The 15,369-nt window shown below is 35.3% G+C and overlaps 1 protein-coding gene across 1 annotated transcript in view; it reads left to right on the top strand.

Annotated features, from left to right (window-relative positions):
- Positions 1–15,369, top strand: part of LOC145683979 (uncharacterized) — a gene marked incomplete in the record, with an annotated part of 170,982 nt that overhangs the window by 112,329 nt on the left and 43,284 nt on the right. The window contains 2 exon segments of the mRNA XM_081755729.1: positions 4,989–5,063; positions 14,703–15,110. Of these exon segments, the coding sequence (XP_081611855.1) occupies positions 4,989–5,063; positions 14,703–15,110 (483 nt within the window).

The following is a 15,369-nucleotide window of genomic DNA, read 5'->3' as shown; positions in this document are numbered from 1 at the left end:
TTACCCTCATTGCTGTTTCTGTAGTAATCAGTTTCTTGTTTTTCGATATTTTTTTTCCCCGATTCATACAGATTTAACAAATTTTTGTAAGCATGTGAATAGCATTTTCTTGTTATTTTTATTGGGATTGTTATTCAACTATTTCGTTGATGCATAAGTTCGTGCCGTTCTTATTTTTTATTTTTATTCTGCTGTTAATTCAAATATAAATACAACATAGACATAACATTAACGTATTCTACGAGTGTAACAATATATTGCATACATTTTACTGTCACTCACAATCACTCCGTGATGTATTCACCTCCATTATCTATGACCTTCTACCAACGTTCAGGTAGCAGTTCAATGCCGCGCCTGTAAATTGTTTTGGTTTTGACTGGAAGAAATCTGTTAGCCATTGGTCAAGAGAAGCTTTTCTGTGCTGTTCTTTCAGTAATTGCTTCATTCCCGTACACTGCACAAACTGTTCTCGCAGCTTCTGCTGCACTTGATCCTCGGTTAAACTTGAAGGGTAAAATGTGACGGAAATGATCAGTTTTCTCAACTTCACATTCCATGTTAGTTTGTCTAAAATATATATACAATAAGACGTTCACAATCAAGAAAACCCGTGTTTCACAACATACAAACTCCAAACTACGGTAAAACAATGGAATAAAGATAAACAATCGCTTCACGCCGCATTGTTGCCAATCCAAAAGAGAACCGCACGGACTTAGGCATCGACCCAATATTTATTCATGTTAATGACTTATTTTGTCTCTTCTGTTTTAAAATGCATTAGGTATTCTGTGTAGACATATTCAGACTAATGTTTTGTTGTGTATTGAATACGAACTTGTTAAAATGTAACAACATACGTAGAAGTATAGAGTAACTTACGACAATTGTGAGTAATATTAAATTATAACTGTTAAAATCAATGAAAAGTGTAGATTCATATACAGTATTCCGTAAGTCAGTTTACCTAAAATAACGAAATTAATTGTTAGAGGTTACAACTACATCATACATAGAATAGGAATCATAAATGCTACTGGTTAAGTGGGATTCGTATAGAGTATTCCGTAAGTCACTTTACCGAAAATAACTAAATTCGTTGAGAGATGTTACAACTATGGCATACATAGGGCTACTAAATACCACAGATAAATTCCTGATTTCTAGATATTTCTGCAGTCATCTACTACGGAAAATAGCATATTCTACAAAGTGTGGTAGCCATTATGAATATACTATAAAGAAGCTAAAAATTATCACTACATTGATGTAACTTATACTAAATAAAAATAGAATAGTCAGTTTTCTATCAGTACATCTCAGCGTAAAGATAATGACATCAAAAGCATTTAAAGATGATGATATCCAGTTTTTTCACGCGTTCTGTTGGGGAGTTTTTTGTGTAGAACCTTCCACTGTATATTGCCGGACGTCTGTGCTTCACACTACCATTTGTTTCCTTCAGTATAGAATCTGTTTTCTCAAGTTTCCGAATCCATGAGCAGACACAACCAGTTAATATTAAAATACTTACAGGCAAAATTAAGCATCTGGAAGGAATAGTCTGATGCCAATGTAATTTCGGATACGCGCACACCATCGGCGAGTATGTGCATCAGAGTACATTAGTGTTGTTATCACGTGACTGTTATAAGCCCTGGTAGAATGCATAAGGCGCATGTGCTCCTGTGAGAACGTTATCAGGACTTGACAGATTTTGAAAGAGCTTGATTGTTGGTCGCAGGTGGCAGGTAGGTTGAATGAACCTTGCAATATCTAGGTTTGTGGGGTATTCGGATGTGACATTGGCACGAGGTTTGGACTGAAGTGGGACGTGAGGGAAACCACATGCGTCTTCAAGGTTCCGGTCGACCAAGTCTGATTACACAAAGGGAAGGCCGCCATACAGTATGCCAAGCACATCATAACCTCTTCACATTTGCACCTGCCATCCGGGAACCAGTAATGGACTCATTGCAACACCAAACTTCATCGCGCACCAATGATCGGAAATTTGCAGCAGCCAGACTGTCACTATCCCATAGGCTGTTATTAACACCATAATTCATACGGCTGCGTTTGGAATGGTGCCGTACTCAGAAAGCATTAACGTGGCGTCGCATTATTTTCAGCTATAAATTTCTGTTAAACACTACCTCGTCTGGGAGTATGGCAACGCCAAGGTAGAGGACACATTCTCCTAATGTTTTGGAGGAACACACCTACATTACTTCTGGCATCATGGTGTGGAGAGCCATCGGGTATGACCAGGTCACCTCGGATAGTAATTCAGGAAACTGACGCACAATATTTCACAGGTACCCTGCATCGTGATGTGTTACGTCTCATGAGACAGTATCCAGGTACCATCTTTTAACAGGGTAATGCTCATCCACACACGGCACGTATCTCATGAACTCCCTGATGACGGTGAGGTACTCCATTGGCCAGCAAGATCCTCTACTCTCTTCTAAATAGAATGTGCTGGACAAGCTGGGAGGCAGCTCTATTTCAACGCTAGAATTTGGTATATCGAGGGCCAATTTGAACAGTTGTGGCCCATCTTGCTTCAGGAGAGGATACAATGCTGTATGACACTCTTCCCTCCAATTCAGTGCATGCATCTAGGTGCAGCATCATACACGTGGTGACAACACAAATCAATCTGGTGGTTGTTCTAGGCGTCACAGATCATTGCAATTGTAATCATTTACATACTACCGATGTTATGCACGTGCACGAAATTATGTCGCCATCAGACCATTCCTTTCAGGTGCTTAATTTTGTTAGTGTATTTTCGCAATAACACGTTGCGCGGACAATTACATTGGTTTTATAACACACTTTTATAATGAATGCTTACTTGTGCACCGTTCTACAACTGTATCACAATAAAATAGTAAAGCAGGGACTTCAAGATAGTTGTAGTGACACGTAACCTGGCGCAGCAATTAATAACATCAATGTTGCGAAACCGCCCGATTCATTGTCACATCCTACTTGCAGATTACATACTAAATGATATTTTACTTCTTGTGAATAAATGAACAATGCTGTGGGCCATTTTGATAACTTTTTTTCTTTGTTAATGATCGAAGTATTCTACTCTGACAATCATGGAAATTGATATCGTCTCAAATTGTTTTTTAAACTTAACAAATTACTTCTGAGTCATCGTCGGGGTCGCAGGTAACTTTCCGCAGACATTTCAAACATTGCAATGCTATTATGCATTGCATTTCAAACATTGCAATACTATGCCCTGAATGTCCTTGAATATGGTAAAAAGATCGCATGGTCCAGGAACGCATTACAATTTATTGTTACAGTAACACTCACAAATATCTGAGCACTGAGTAAGACATACTGGAGGAAAGTTGAGTGGTGTGGCCAGGGCAGTAGTATGGTCAAACGTTTAAAGATTAATTATTATGTTCTTTAAAATGTTACCTAAATTATTGCGGTAAACTGGCTAACGGAGCATATATTGTAGCTAGTTGGATGCTTGTTGACTGATTTTATTTTATATGGTTTCTATTGTATTGTTCTTCATATTTTAAAAATCTATCAGCTTTTGGAAAGACGTAATGTTCGGATAATAGTACAAAATTTATCATCATATGGTATTTCTTTAGAAATTAGCCATAAAAGTTAAATTAAATACATTATATAGTAAGAAATGAACTAATGATGATCACAACATACATTAATATTCTGCTCTTCAGTTTTTAAACTCCAGATCGAAGTGCGATATAAAGAAATAAATCAGGTTTATTAAAACAGGGAATGCTTGTTGATGGATATGTTAATTGTTTTGTCGTATTCAAAAGTTTGCTCCCTCTGATAAATTTCGTGTGCGCTGATTTCTAATTGAATTGACTAATTTAAACATACATTTTTTTCTTTTTTAAAATCAAATATTTGTCTTCAATGTATTCAAAACTGTGACGAAATAGGCCTACCTATTTCAAATTTAATGTAGAGAAAAAATGTACTAGATGAACGGAGGGTAGTTTAGAATGTCATCAAAGTATGCTTAAGAACTCTCCCATTGAACTAGTCTTACCTTCAATAGAATAAACATACATTTAATGTTTAAAACTCTTCGGTTTATCTCGTAAAATATCGTGATACAGTCCATATTTGATGAAAGACAAACCATATTCGATTTTACTTAATGCGGTTTCACTTCGCATCCTTAAGCAGACAGAGTATGAGGTGCAACCTCTCAAGTCTCCCTGTCATCACACATAATAGCAAACACATTGGTATCGTAAAACATATATGTAAAGACTAAAATCACGATTGTTCTTTAATTTTCCTTTTACTTAATGTTGTTTTTGATACAAGAATGAATTAATTTACTACAAATAATATCTTCATATACTTGTTTTCCTCACTTCCTACGTAACTTATTAACTTCCATAAATAATGTTTTAACAACCCTTTCACAAACAATATTTTAGTATTAATTTTCTTACACATTACTGTAATATTTCTATGAGCTTTATTATTCCGAATATATACTAAATAAGATTCGAAAAGTTTCCAGGCAATTTTAAGCCAACTAATTAAACGTAAGAAACGTTTGTACGCTCTGAATGTTTAGTGTTAACTACAAGGTATTGCGAATAAATTCTCAATTTTCCTTTTAGAAAATAACACAATAAAATAATAATAATAAACTTAGACTACTACGATAATCATATTCTACAGAACAATAATAAATTAAATATGGTAGCGAACGTGTTAAACTCAAAGAATTTCCTGTCGTATTTGGTTTCATGGTTACCAAAATATGTTAATATATAGCCACTTCGTGTATAAAATTGCGGAGGTATGTTAAAGTGTACATAAACTAATATAAAACTAGTATCCCATGCATGATCTCTATATCTTAATTCATAGTGTATTATCATGAATTAATATTTGGTAGTGTGTTCTGTACCCTTTTACCAAAGTGACCCAGTTCTATATCTTTCCAGTGGCCTTAAAATTTGGCGTGGGCGTGGCTCTAGTGATTGTAGCCCATGTGGTTCTGGTTAAAAATTGGACAATCGGTAACAGTTTGACACTGTTAGCATGCCCTATTAATACGCATTTATTGACTACCTTTGAGTTATTAACATATGTGGTGAGTGTGATAGTAGATCAATAGATTTTTTTAACAGTTCACTATTTCGTGCATTATAGTTGATACAGGACAAACTAGAAGTTCCGTACACACCCAGCTGTTTATGACTAGGAACGGTTAGCTTCGGTACTCTTAGAAATGACTGGATTATAACTCGAAGTTCAAACACAAATGGGGAAAAAAACATGTTCAGTGTGTAGCTTTATTTATTTTTATAGATAAGAAACAAATTAGTTTAATAGAGAATAGGACTCAGACCCAACACAGCATTTATGTGTGCTGTCTTGTTCAAAACTGGCTACTCCTCTTTAAATGGCCATATTATATGTACTTGGAACGTTTCAGTATTTTCGCTTGAAATAAAGATTTTTTAAAGAAAAGATAGTGGCCAGAATTTTTTGAAAAGAATCGTACATATATACATCCGTATATAGTCACATATAAAGAAAATATGAACATTATCATTGTACACTTAAATACAAATATCACAAAAGTCAAAATGTACAAGTTTGAGGGAAATGTGTTACTTTCGTAGTGAAAAGAATATTATAGTTTTGTAATGAGAAAGAAAAAAGAAAAAAAAATTGAAATTTGATTTCAACATGTTGCTAGCTTTTGATATGGATAATTTTGAATGGAGAATAGAATTTTATGTATGAAAAAGTCTTTAAATTTTAAGCGTTGCTTTCGGAGGTACCCTTTTAATTCACCTTAACATTTTATACACTAAGATAATAGGTGAACTACGTCTACTTAATATATAAGATATAAAGCAGTTTTAAAGAATTTACTAACATTTTACATGTTCAGTTGTTGAATTTGTAATGTTTGTTTTAAAAAGTGGCAACCTCCGTATTGTCTGAATAGGATTGCATCAAAGGCCTGTTTGAAGGCCTTTGTTTTGCCTGTTTGAAGTTTTTGTTCCTAACACTCTAATTAGGCACGAATTGTTTCAGAAAGTACCATCTCAAAGCGAAGCTTCGCAGCTAGTTTTAGCCTTTTGCGTGTTCCGGTGTAGTAACTAGTTGAGTTTGAAGTATGGATGTGTTGTAAGCAAATGTGACGTGAAATCGACATTAATTTCTGTGTCATGTATCGTAATGTCCGCGATCGTAGTTGACGCGGGAGTCTGCAATATTTTGTGGCTGATGTGATTTGGAATTTTATTCAATGAAAGAAGGATATTTCCTCGACGCTTTTACTTTGTTCTTACTGTTGTAATCAATTGCTGGGCTTGTACGTGTTGACTGCATTTCTTGATATATGTTGTTGATAACTAACTTTCATGTACAGGACGACGTATAAGCCAGTTTACTCAAGTAACATGTATGTGACAGTATGGGAAAACAGACTTATTTGCTATATTATATAATATTTGGAAATTTCAGCATATGACATATCACAATCTTCATTAAATCAAGAGGAGCATCAAGCTAACGTCAAGTGGAAACTAAAAGAGAGAATCTTCATTGAATTGCTGTAGTACAAGAAGAAACAGAACATTATTGAAGTGGGGGGGTGGAATAGAACATTATTACGAATATTGTTCTCAAATTAAGATCCGTTTTCCAATAAAAATAAAACAAACATTCCACTAAAAATACATACATATTTTCTGAATTTATTTACTTTTTACTTTTCTACTTAATTTCGTTGCCATTTTAAACATTTATCAAGCGAACGACTTTTTGGATATCCTTCTGATAGAACTCTGCCGCCTGTGATAATAGCCAGTTATTCATGGTCGGTTTCACTTCTTCATGAATGTCTAAATTCTTGTCACCCGGGAAGTTCTTCAGAAAATGGAAGAGTTGGTATTTGCTAGGCTCAAGGCCTAGACTGTATGGCGGATAATCGAACTCATCTCAACTAAAGGTTAAATCATGTTTTGAGTTTCGCGACAAGGACCTTTCCTGACCTTTCTTGAACAATCTGATCTATTTTCGCTCGTTACTCTTACTGTAAATCCACTATACATCTCATATATAATATACAAGGTGTTAATGAACTATATCGACAAACTGTAAGAGGTGATTCCTTACATCAAAATAAGAGAAAAGGTTCATATGGACCTGTGGGGAAAAGTGCATAGTTTCAGAGCTAGGGCTGTCCAAATCTCACAAAACCCTAATTTCAAGAGGCCCTATTTCGAATTCGAGAGATTGTGGATGTTGGTCCTTATTAGCGTAAAGGAAGTCAAGCATACGCAATCCAAGAATGCATATTTCATTAATGTTCAATGGGTGTATAGATTATTCCGTCTAGGGTGAAATTCCCAAACATGCCTTCAACCGAATATGCTCTGACTTTATGATTGGTCCAAAGTATGCAAATGATAAACCTTGATAGCAGTGAACACACAATCATTTGGTGCAATGTCGGAAGTGTTAAGGATCGTCAGCAGCATGGTCTGTCGTACTCGGGAAAATGTATGCTGCGATGGTTTCTTTCACATTTATAAGTGAAGAAAACGTTAAATATACCAAGACGAAATACATAGCATCACACGCTATTCCGAACATAAAGAAAGAAAGAAAGAAAGAAAGAAAAAAAAACCTGTCAGTTTCTAAAACTTTCGACTTCCCTCCGAAGCATTGCATGTCCAATGTTGTCAAGGCTTAGCTCCTGCCTGTTTTGGACCCTCCTTGAAATCAAAATGTATCAGAAAATTCTATTGAGAGCATATCTGAAAATTACAACCTGTAGGAATACCCTGTACACTTATTGAAAATTGATGAAATATGCACTTTTGAATTGTTTGTGTGACTTCCTTTACGCTGGTAAGGACCACCATCCACAGTTTCTATAACTCGAAATAGGGCATGTTGAAATTTAGCTTTTTCGCGATTTTGGACAGCCCTAGCTCTGAAACTATGCACTTTTCGGTATAGGTCCATACGAACTTTCTCTCTTACTTTGATGGGAGGAATCACCTCTTTCAGTTTGTCGGTATAGTTCATTAACACCCTGTTTACACACACACACACACACACACACACACATATATATATATATATATATATATATATATATAGGGTGGTAGGTAACTCCACCGACAAACTCTTTGTGGTGGACAAGCACCGTGTGCGTGGGTTTCCTCGGGGTTCTCCCGTTTCCTCCCACTTTCTTCATTCCACCATTTCATTCATTACTCATCATCACCGTCTCCTTTAGTCTAACCGGCATAACCGTGGGACGTAAAACTCAAAGAATTCATTTCATTTTTTCCACCGACAAACTTTGGGAGGTGATTCCTTATACGAAATGAAAGAAAAAAGTTCTAATAAACATGGACCGAAAAATGCCTCTTTTTCAGAGTTATGATCCATTGAAAATTCGAAAAATCATTTTTCAGAACTCCCTAACAGAAACTATAGGACCTATCCCAAGCGGTTTAAGGAATTACACAGGAACTAGTATGTTCTCTATCTAAATATCCATGTTTTACCATCTTCCGTTATCGGTGGAAGGAACTGTGAAAAGGGAGTTGAAGTATAGGGATATTCCTTTAAGTACTAACGGTGCGTTCGTTTCGCTGGTACCGGTGAATTCTGAAACATGGATATTTAGATAGAACGTATACCAGTTTCTGTGTAATTCCTTAAACCGCTTGGGATAGGCTCTATGGTTTTGTTTGGCAGGATGTTTTGAAACGTGATATTTCGAATTTTCGGTAGTTCATAACTCTGAAAGAAGGCGTTTTTCGACCCATGTTTATTAGAACTTTTTTTCTTTCATTTCGTATAAGGAACCGCCTCCAAAAGTTTGTCGGTGGAGTGTCCTACCACCCGATATATATATATATAGGGCGGTAGGAAACTCCACCGACAAAATGCGGGAGGTGATTTCCGACACCGAAACAAGAAAAAAAGTCCTTTGCACTTTTCTCTAGGAGACACAGTTTCGGAGCTACACGATGCCGAAAACGTGGCAAAATGCCCTTTAGAGCGTTATATCTCCGTTTCGAATGATAGAGGCAAGCCGGCATGGTCACCTCAAAGGAACAAAACCTGCTCTATTCAAAGATGGGTATGTCGCAATCGTGAAATCAGTGCACAAGGGATTCCCCAAAGGAGCTTAGGGACTCCCGGATAAACTGTCAGGTAAAGATAATACAAAATAGGCGTGAATGAATAGGTTTCCCACCTGGTAACCATAATTAGTTGTAACCATGTCGAGATCTCAGAGATGAATTGGACGCGTCATATTCGCTATTTGTGGTTGCGTAAGGGTCTTCACCACAGCGAAAATTAAACTACCGCTAATTTTATAGTTTGTCTGTAATATGTTCAAAATAAATACAAATATTGGGAAAGCAAAAACATAGTGCGCTAGATATTATGATTCTGCATGTGATACCGTCATCACAACTCACTTGTCTGCTTTCCATTTGTAACTGCCGAAAGATTTAGTATTTCTTGCAGGTTGTGTAAACAGCGGAACATCCAAAGAAAATAGGTGAGTTGTGATAACGGTATTTCATGCAGAATATTATCTAGTGCACTGTTTTTGTTTTCCCAATAATGTTATTTGTTTTCAAGATATTATATATATAAAAAAAAAAAAAAAAAATCTAAAATTAGCGGTAGTTTCATTTCGCTGTGGTAAAGATCCATAACCACCAGGTACTGATGGTAACCAACAATGCAGTAGTATTAAATATTCCTGCCAGGGATACTATGTTATTTTCATGATATAAGCCGGGGATAAGCTTTTACGTGATGGTGATTTCCCTTGCACCCCCTCGAATTGATATAAGCCGAGGATAAGCTTTTATGTGAGGGTGATTTCCCCTGCACCCCCTCGAATTGATATAAGCCGAGGATAAGCTTTTATGTGAGGGTGATTTCCCCTGCACCCCCTCGTTTATTCGAACACTGCTGACAGCAAAACATTGACTATTTTCGGGAACATTGCACGGTCACAAACAGAGAGCAGACCAAAAAAAAAAAAAACCGATTTAATTGATAGATTGGAATAAAAAGAAAAAAGAAATAATAATTCAATATGTGGTTTTATCTTTGGGTATGCACTGCTTACCTTATCTACATGGGATAACCGCCACTGGTCAGATGCAGTAATATATACCTGGAGTTTAAGTTGAAACATCCCGTGCATATAAATCACAAACGTTTGTAGATAAAGAATGGAAAAAAGTGAGATAAGTATTGTGATAGGGCTAATTGAATGGAGCGCTGTACATGGCTTACGAGGCCCACTATTATTTTCCACAGGGATCACTCGAAAATTTTAAATGACAAGGTAAAAAAAAATTAATAAATCATTAAGGAACAAAAGACTATCATTTAACAGTAAATTCTTGTAAAGTGAGAAAAACCTCAGTTAAATGGTGGCCATTTCATAGACAGTATCCCGCAGCTGTTTTGGAAAGTAGCTCTTTTCAGTGATGTATCAAATTTCATTCCTTGCCATTTAATATCTCTTTTCTTTCTTTTATCGATGGCCCCATGATAGGGGCTCTGTAGGACAAACAGAATACTCTATTCGATGCGCTCTCTCTGACATTTTCATATCTCACTTTTTGTTTCATATATTTCGGGAAAGTTGTATGAAGTTGCCAGTACGACGTTTAGAAAGTCGAGAGTAGAATTGGAAAACTATATGAAAACAAGAGTAACGACTCCGGTCAAGAAACCCAGTAGCAGGGAGATGGTAAAAACTATGTGCTGACCATTCATCTCCCAATCTAAAGATCACCGCTGGTTGGTTTGAGTCTTTCGGGGTTACATGTAGGGACTTTAATGTTAGTTAAATTTAACTGCACAGCACAGGAAAGAATAATCATATTCATTAGCGCGCCATTTACTTCTGTGATTCAAGGTATTCGAAAAAATATGAGTTTTGGGTGTTATGCATCTCATGTTTCGGATTTGAAGTTGTCTTATCAGTTAAGTGTTTTTCCATTTGTATTGACCAAAATCAAATGAATCTGGCCAGTTGTTATTGAGCCCTTGTTTTGTAGTCTTGGCGAATTACCTGTACTTAACTTAGCATGTATGTATTTTTTCTCTAGAAGTTTGTGTGTTTGCATGTTTTTGAATAATTGTGTATGCTATTTAAGAAAGTTACACATTGTTTGAAACTTACATATTAAAAAAAATAAATAAAGTTTGTATATGGCGAATTTTTAAAGATTTCAGATTTCAATTAAATATTGTGTAGAACTCCATTCACCAGTATTTTTCTAAGCTATTAGGTATGGAAAATTTATAAATTGTATTGTACAAAAAAATAATAATCTACAGGATTAGAAACCAACTGTTGGGATACAAATGTATCATACTTGCAAAGAAAGTAACAATAAAAAGAAAATTTTATAGGAGACATGTCATATCGCACAGGAGCAAGTTTTTGTATTCCTATTTATAGAAGCGTATGCTTCTCAAAACATAATCAAATTGATCACATTTTAGTAGATAAAAGAAGACAGTCTAGCATAACTGATGTTCGATCGTTTAGAGGAGCTGGCTGTGACACTGATCACTATCTGGTAGCAGTGTTAATAAAAGAGAGGTTATCTTTGAATAAAGGAAATATTCAATCTCTGAAAATGGAGAGATTTAATTTAAAGAAATTAGAGAAAAGCCAGGTGAGAGGGGAATACCAGATTGCAGTTTCGAGTGGATTCTCGGTTTTAGAAGGTTAGCAGTGCATTAGTGTTGAAAATATCTGGGTTGAAATCAGAGATAAGATTAAAATTTCAGAAAAGAAAAGTTGGGACACGCAGAAATACGTAGGAACAAACCATGGTTATTCATTATATCAAATATCGCGAGGAAATTTCAGTAAGAACAGGTCGAATAACGGATCAACTTAGAACCACAACCTTCTTAAACGACAAAAAATAAATCATCTTTGGTATTTTGGCACGCAACAGAGCTGTTGTAACAGTTACACAAATAGCGTTCATAATATAAATCATATAGAGCCTTCATAACGAATTTTAAGAGGTAAGGCTGAGTATGAAAGAATTTATAGCCGTGACTCAGAGTTGTACAACTCATTATCCAATTAACTTGCGGATTTGAAACATTTAGATAAAGTGGATAATAATAATTAACAGCTTTAACCGCTTTCCCTGGCTCGTATAATTTCGAACTTCGATATTTTAAAAGATATTTTGCCCTCTTTAGAAAGCTTATTGTCTCAAGAGAGAAGCGTTATTGATATTTGTGTGATGTAATGAATGCTCTCTCTAATTGACTTCGTTATTTAAGAAGAAATCTGTATACCCTCTATTATTTAAAAAAAAAAAAGAAAAAAGAAAAAGAAAAAAAGAAAAGTTTTTTTTTTCTTTCTTTCGACAACTTTTGAGAGAAGAGAGTACTTCGCGTTAGTTCTAAATTCTCAGGAAATCATACTGAGTTTTAAAACAGTAGTATTTCTTTAGTAGAGTTAGCACTGAAAATGTAGGAGAATATTGTTTCAGTTATGCCCAATTTTATTTTGTTAGTAACTTTGAAGAGCTTGCATTTTTTACTATAGATATTAGATATTTACACTTTGTAATACGTGATTATAATATAATAGATAATGCAAAATTCCATTAATTGTCTTAAAGATGTGCGATCTGGCATGGAATGAATAATATGAAATAGAAAACTCTATTTCTTAGTATACTAGTCTCATAGTCGCAAATTCGCTACTTCAGTTTCTGGAATTTATCTTGATAGATATGTGAAGAATTCTCAAATTCTCCTGTAAAATCTCTTTCAACTTACATTGTTTTGTGTCATCTAAAACCTCAATTACTACAAATGGTGTAACTCAGTATTTGTATAATAAAATAATCCAGTAATAAGAATCAAGTAGTTCCTGTGTTTATTCTCATTGAGATTACAAACTATTCTAATTCTTTGTTGGGATTGTAATCCTGTAAATATTGTTATAGTATTTTCTTGTAAAAGTGAAAATAAAACATTAAGCGTGGAAATAGGGATTAGGGTAAACTTCACACAATTTGAAAGAGCATATTAGTTGTATATTGTCCAATAAATTGTTGAGTAGAATAAAATGTTTAATATTCGCACATTCGTACTCCTCACGTTTACTGAAATTAATAGAGCTGGCAACGGAGCAAAATAAGTTTGTTACCTAAAGTTGCCAAGAAATTATCTGCAGGGTACTATATGTAGCATATTATCAAATTCTATTTAAACTTGTAACTAGCCTTTACTTTTGGATGCTATAGGATACAAATTAAATGTAAAATTCTTATCTTATATCCCTAGTTAGGGTATTTAGTTATGAAATAATTTCAGTAATCTTTGCCGTTTTGATCAGTAACTTCTTGAACTGCTACACTGAACCAATTCCAGGATCTTCATTTTCTATCTATGGAACTATCCTAAAAGAATTAAAACATCGTTTCCTGAAAAATTTGTTTTGTTGAAAATTACTGTAATTGCAGAAAACAGTGATCATTTTCACACTTTATTAGTACTTCTTAAAAATGGATGTAACGCCTAAAAATTAGCACTAAGCTATGTGAGTGATAAACATAACAAAACCCGGAATACTGGTGAATACTTCCACACTGCGCCTTACCGTTACCTTGAAGAAATAAGTTGTAACCATTAAATATAGACACTGAGTTTGTGAGCTTTGTCAGTCGATGCATAAAAATTGTACTGAATTTTCGAAGTATTGTAGATTCACTTTATAAAAGTTGTTGTTCTCACTGACTTATCAATATCTAGGCCAAACTATTTAAGCTAGAAACTTGAAATTTGGGCAGCATGTAGATTGAGACATAAGGTACCACTAACGAAGAATTTAAAAAAAAAAATCGATGTAGAGGAGTTGGGGGATGCTATTATTATATTATCAAGGGTTCCCAGTGACCTGGAAATCGTGAAAAAGTCAGAGAATTCAGTTTACTCTTAAAAAGTACTGAAAGAGTCAGGAAATTTCATGGAAAGCTGAAAAAACCTGCTATAGATGAGGAACGGCGTAGTAGGAAAGATATATATATATATATATATATATATATATATATATATATATATATATTTGACCTAGAAAGAGAAAGGAGGGCGGGGTTAATACTCATATCACGGAGTGACTGTGGTTAGAGAATGAAAGTTGGTATATAGACTCTTCACCACGATACCCATACGAGATGTTTGAATTCCATGCGAGACCTCAAGTTCAGATGGATTCTGTATGAAAGACACAGAAGGAGAACACAAAAATATTGCCGCAGTAGCACATAGGGGCATCTTGAGGCGCTACAATCTGCTAGTGTAGGATAAGGAAATACATATTCACGTAAATGTGGCGATAGCGAGTAATAACCATCACTTCTTTTTTTTAACTAAATACACTAACTAGGTATGCAAGGTAAGAGTTTTTTATGTAAAAAGTCTGTTTGAAATTGTTGTGTAGGTGTTAAGACCACTGAAGAGAAGACTATTATCTTTTCTCCATTATTTAATACAAAATCATTACAAGCAAGCAAATAGTACATCCTTTTCCCTTTTCCACGCTCATACCATGTTTTCTGTAATATGCTAGTGGAAATGAAACTCGTTTCGTCTCACAGAACAAGATGCTTCAGCTCAACAAGAGGCTGATTCTCAGGCTCCGGAAGAGAGTGAAGAGGATATTCCAGACCTTATTCCTACGGAGCCTCACGTAACACCAACGAAAGCCTCCTCGGTAAAAGCAGAACCACCGCCACCTGCTGCAGCGGAGCGTGAAGACGAAGAGGAGGAAGAAGAGGAACAGGAGCCAGAAAAGGAAGAAGAAGAAGAGGAGGAGGAGGAGGAGGAAGATGATGATATAGAAGAAATTCGACCTGAAGAAATTCGGGAAACGATGAGTGCTTTTAGAGTAGATTCAGAACCTTCTAGAGAACAAGAGGACGATGAAGAGGAAGAGGAGGAGGAGGAAGAAGAAGAGGAAGAAGAGGATGAGGAAGAGGAATCGAATGCTCAGAAACAACCACAAGGTACTTGTGTCTGTGCACATATTCTTCTCGGATCTTGTGTTTGAAACTTAATTTTCAGTTTGGGTTTTGCATATTGAAAGCGAATATCTTACTTTAAATCTCAAGAGGACAATATAGTCCATGAAACCTTATCGTTCAAGTAATTTTAACGGTATCGAATATCTCCACGATCTTAATTTTTCAGCTCGTTCATTTATATGGGAAATTATTTTTCTGTTGAAAATAAACTGGAATTTTAATGATTTTATTTTACTGGCTT

Source organism: Thermobia domestica, chromosome 4, assembly GCF_964235325.1.
Source record: "Thermobia domestica chromosome 4, izTheDome1.hap1.1, whole genome shotgun sequence".
NCBI classification, from domain to species: Eukaryota; Metazoa; Arthropoda; class Insecta; order Zygentoma; family Lepismatidae; genus Thermobia; species Thermobia domestica.
Note: the sequence above shows the minus strand (reverse complement) of the source record. Positions and strands in the feature narration are given on the sequence as shown.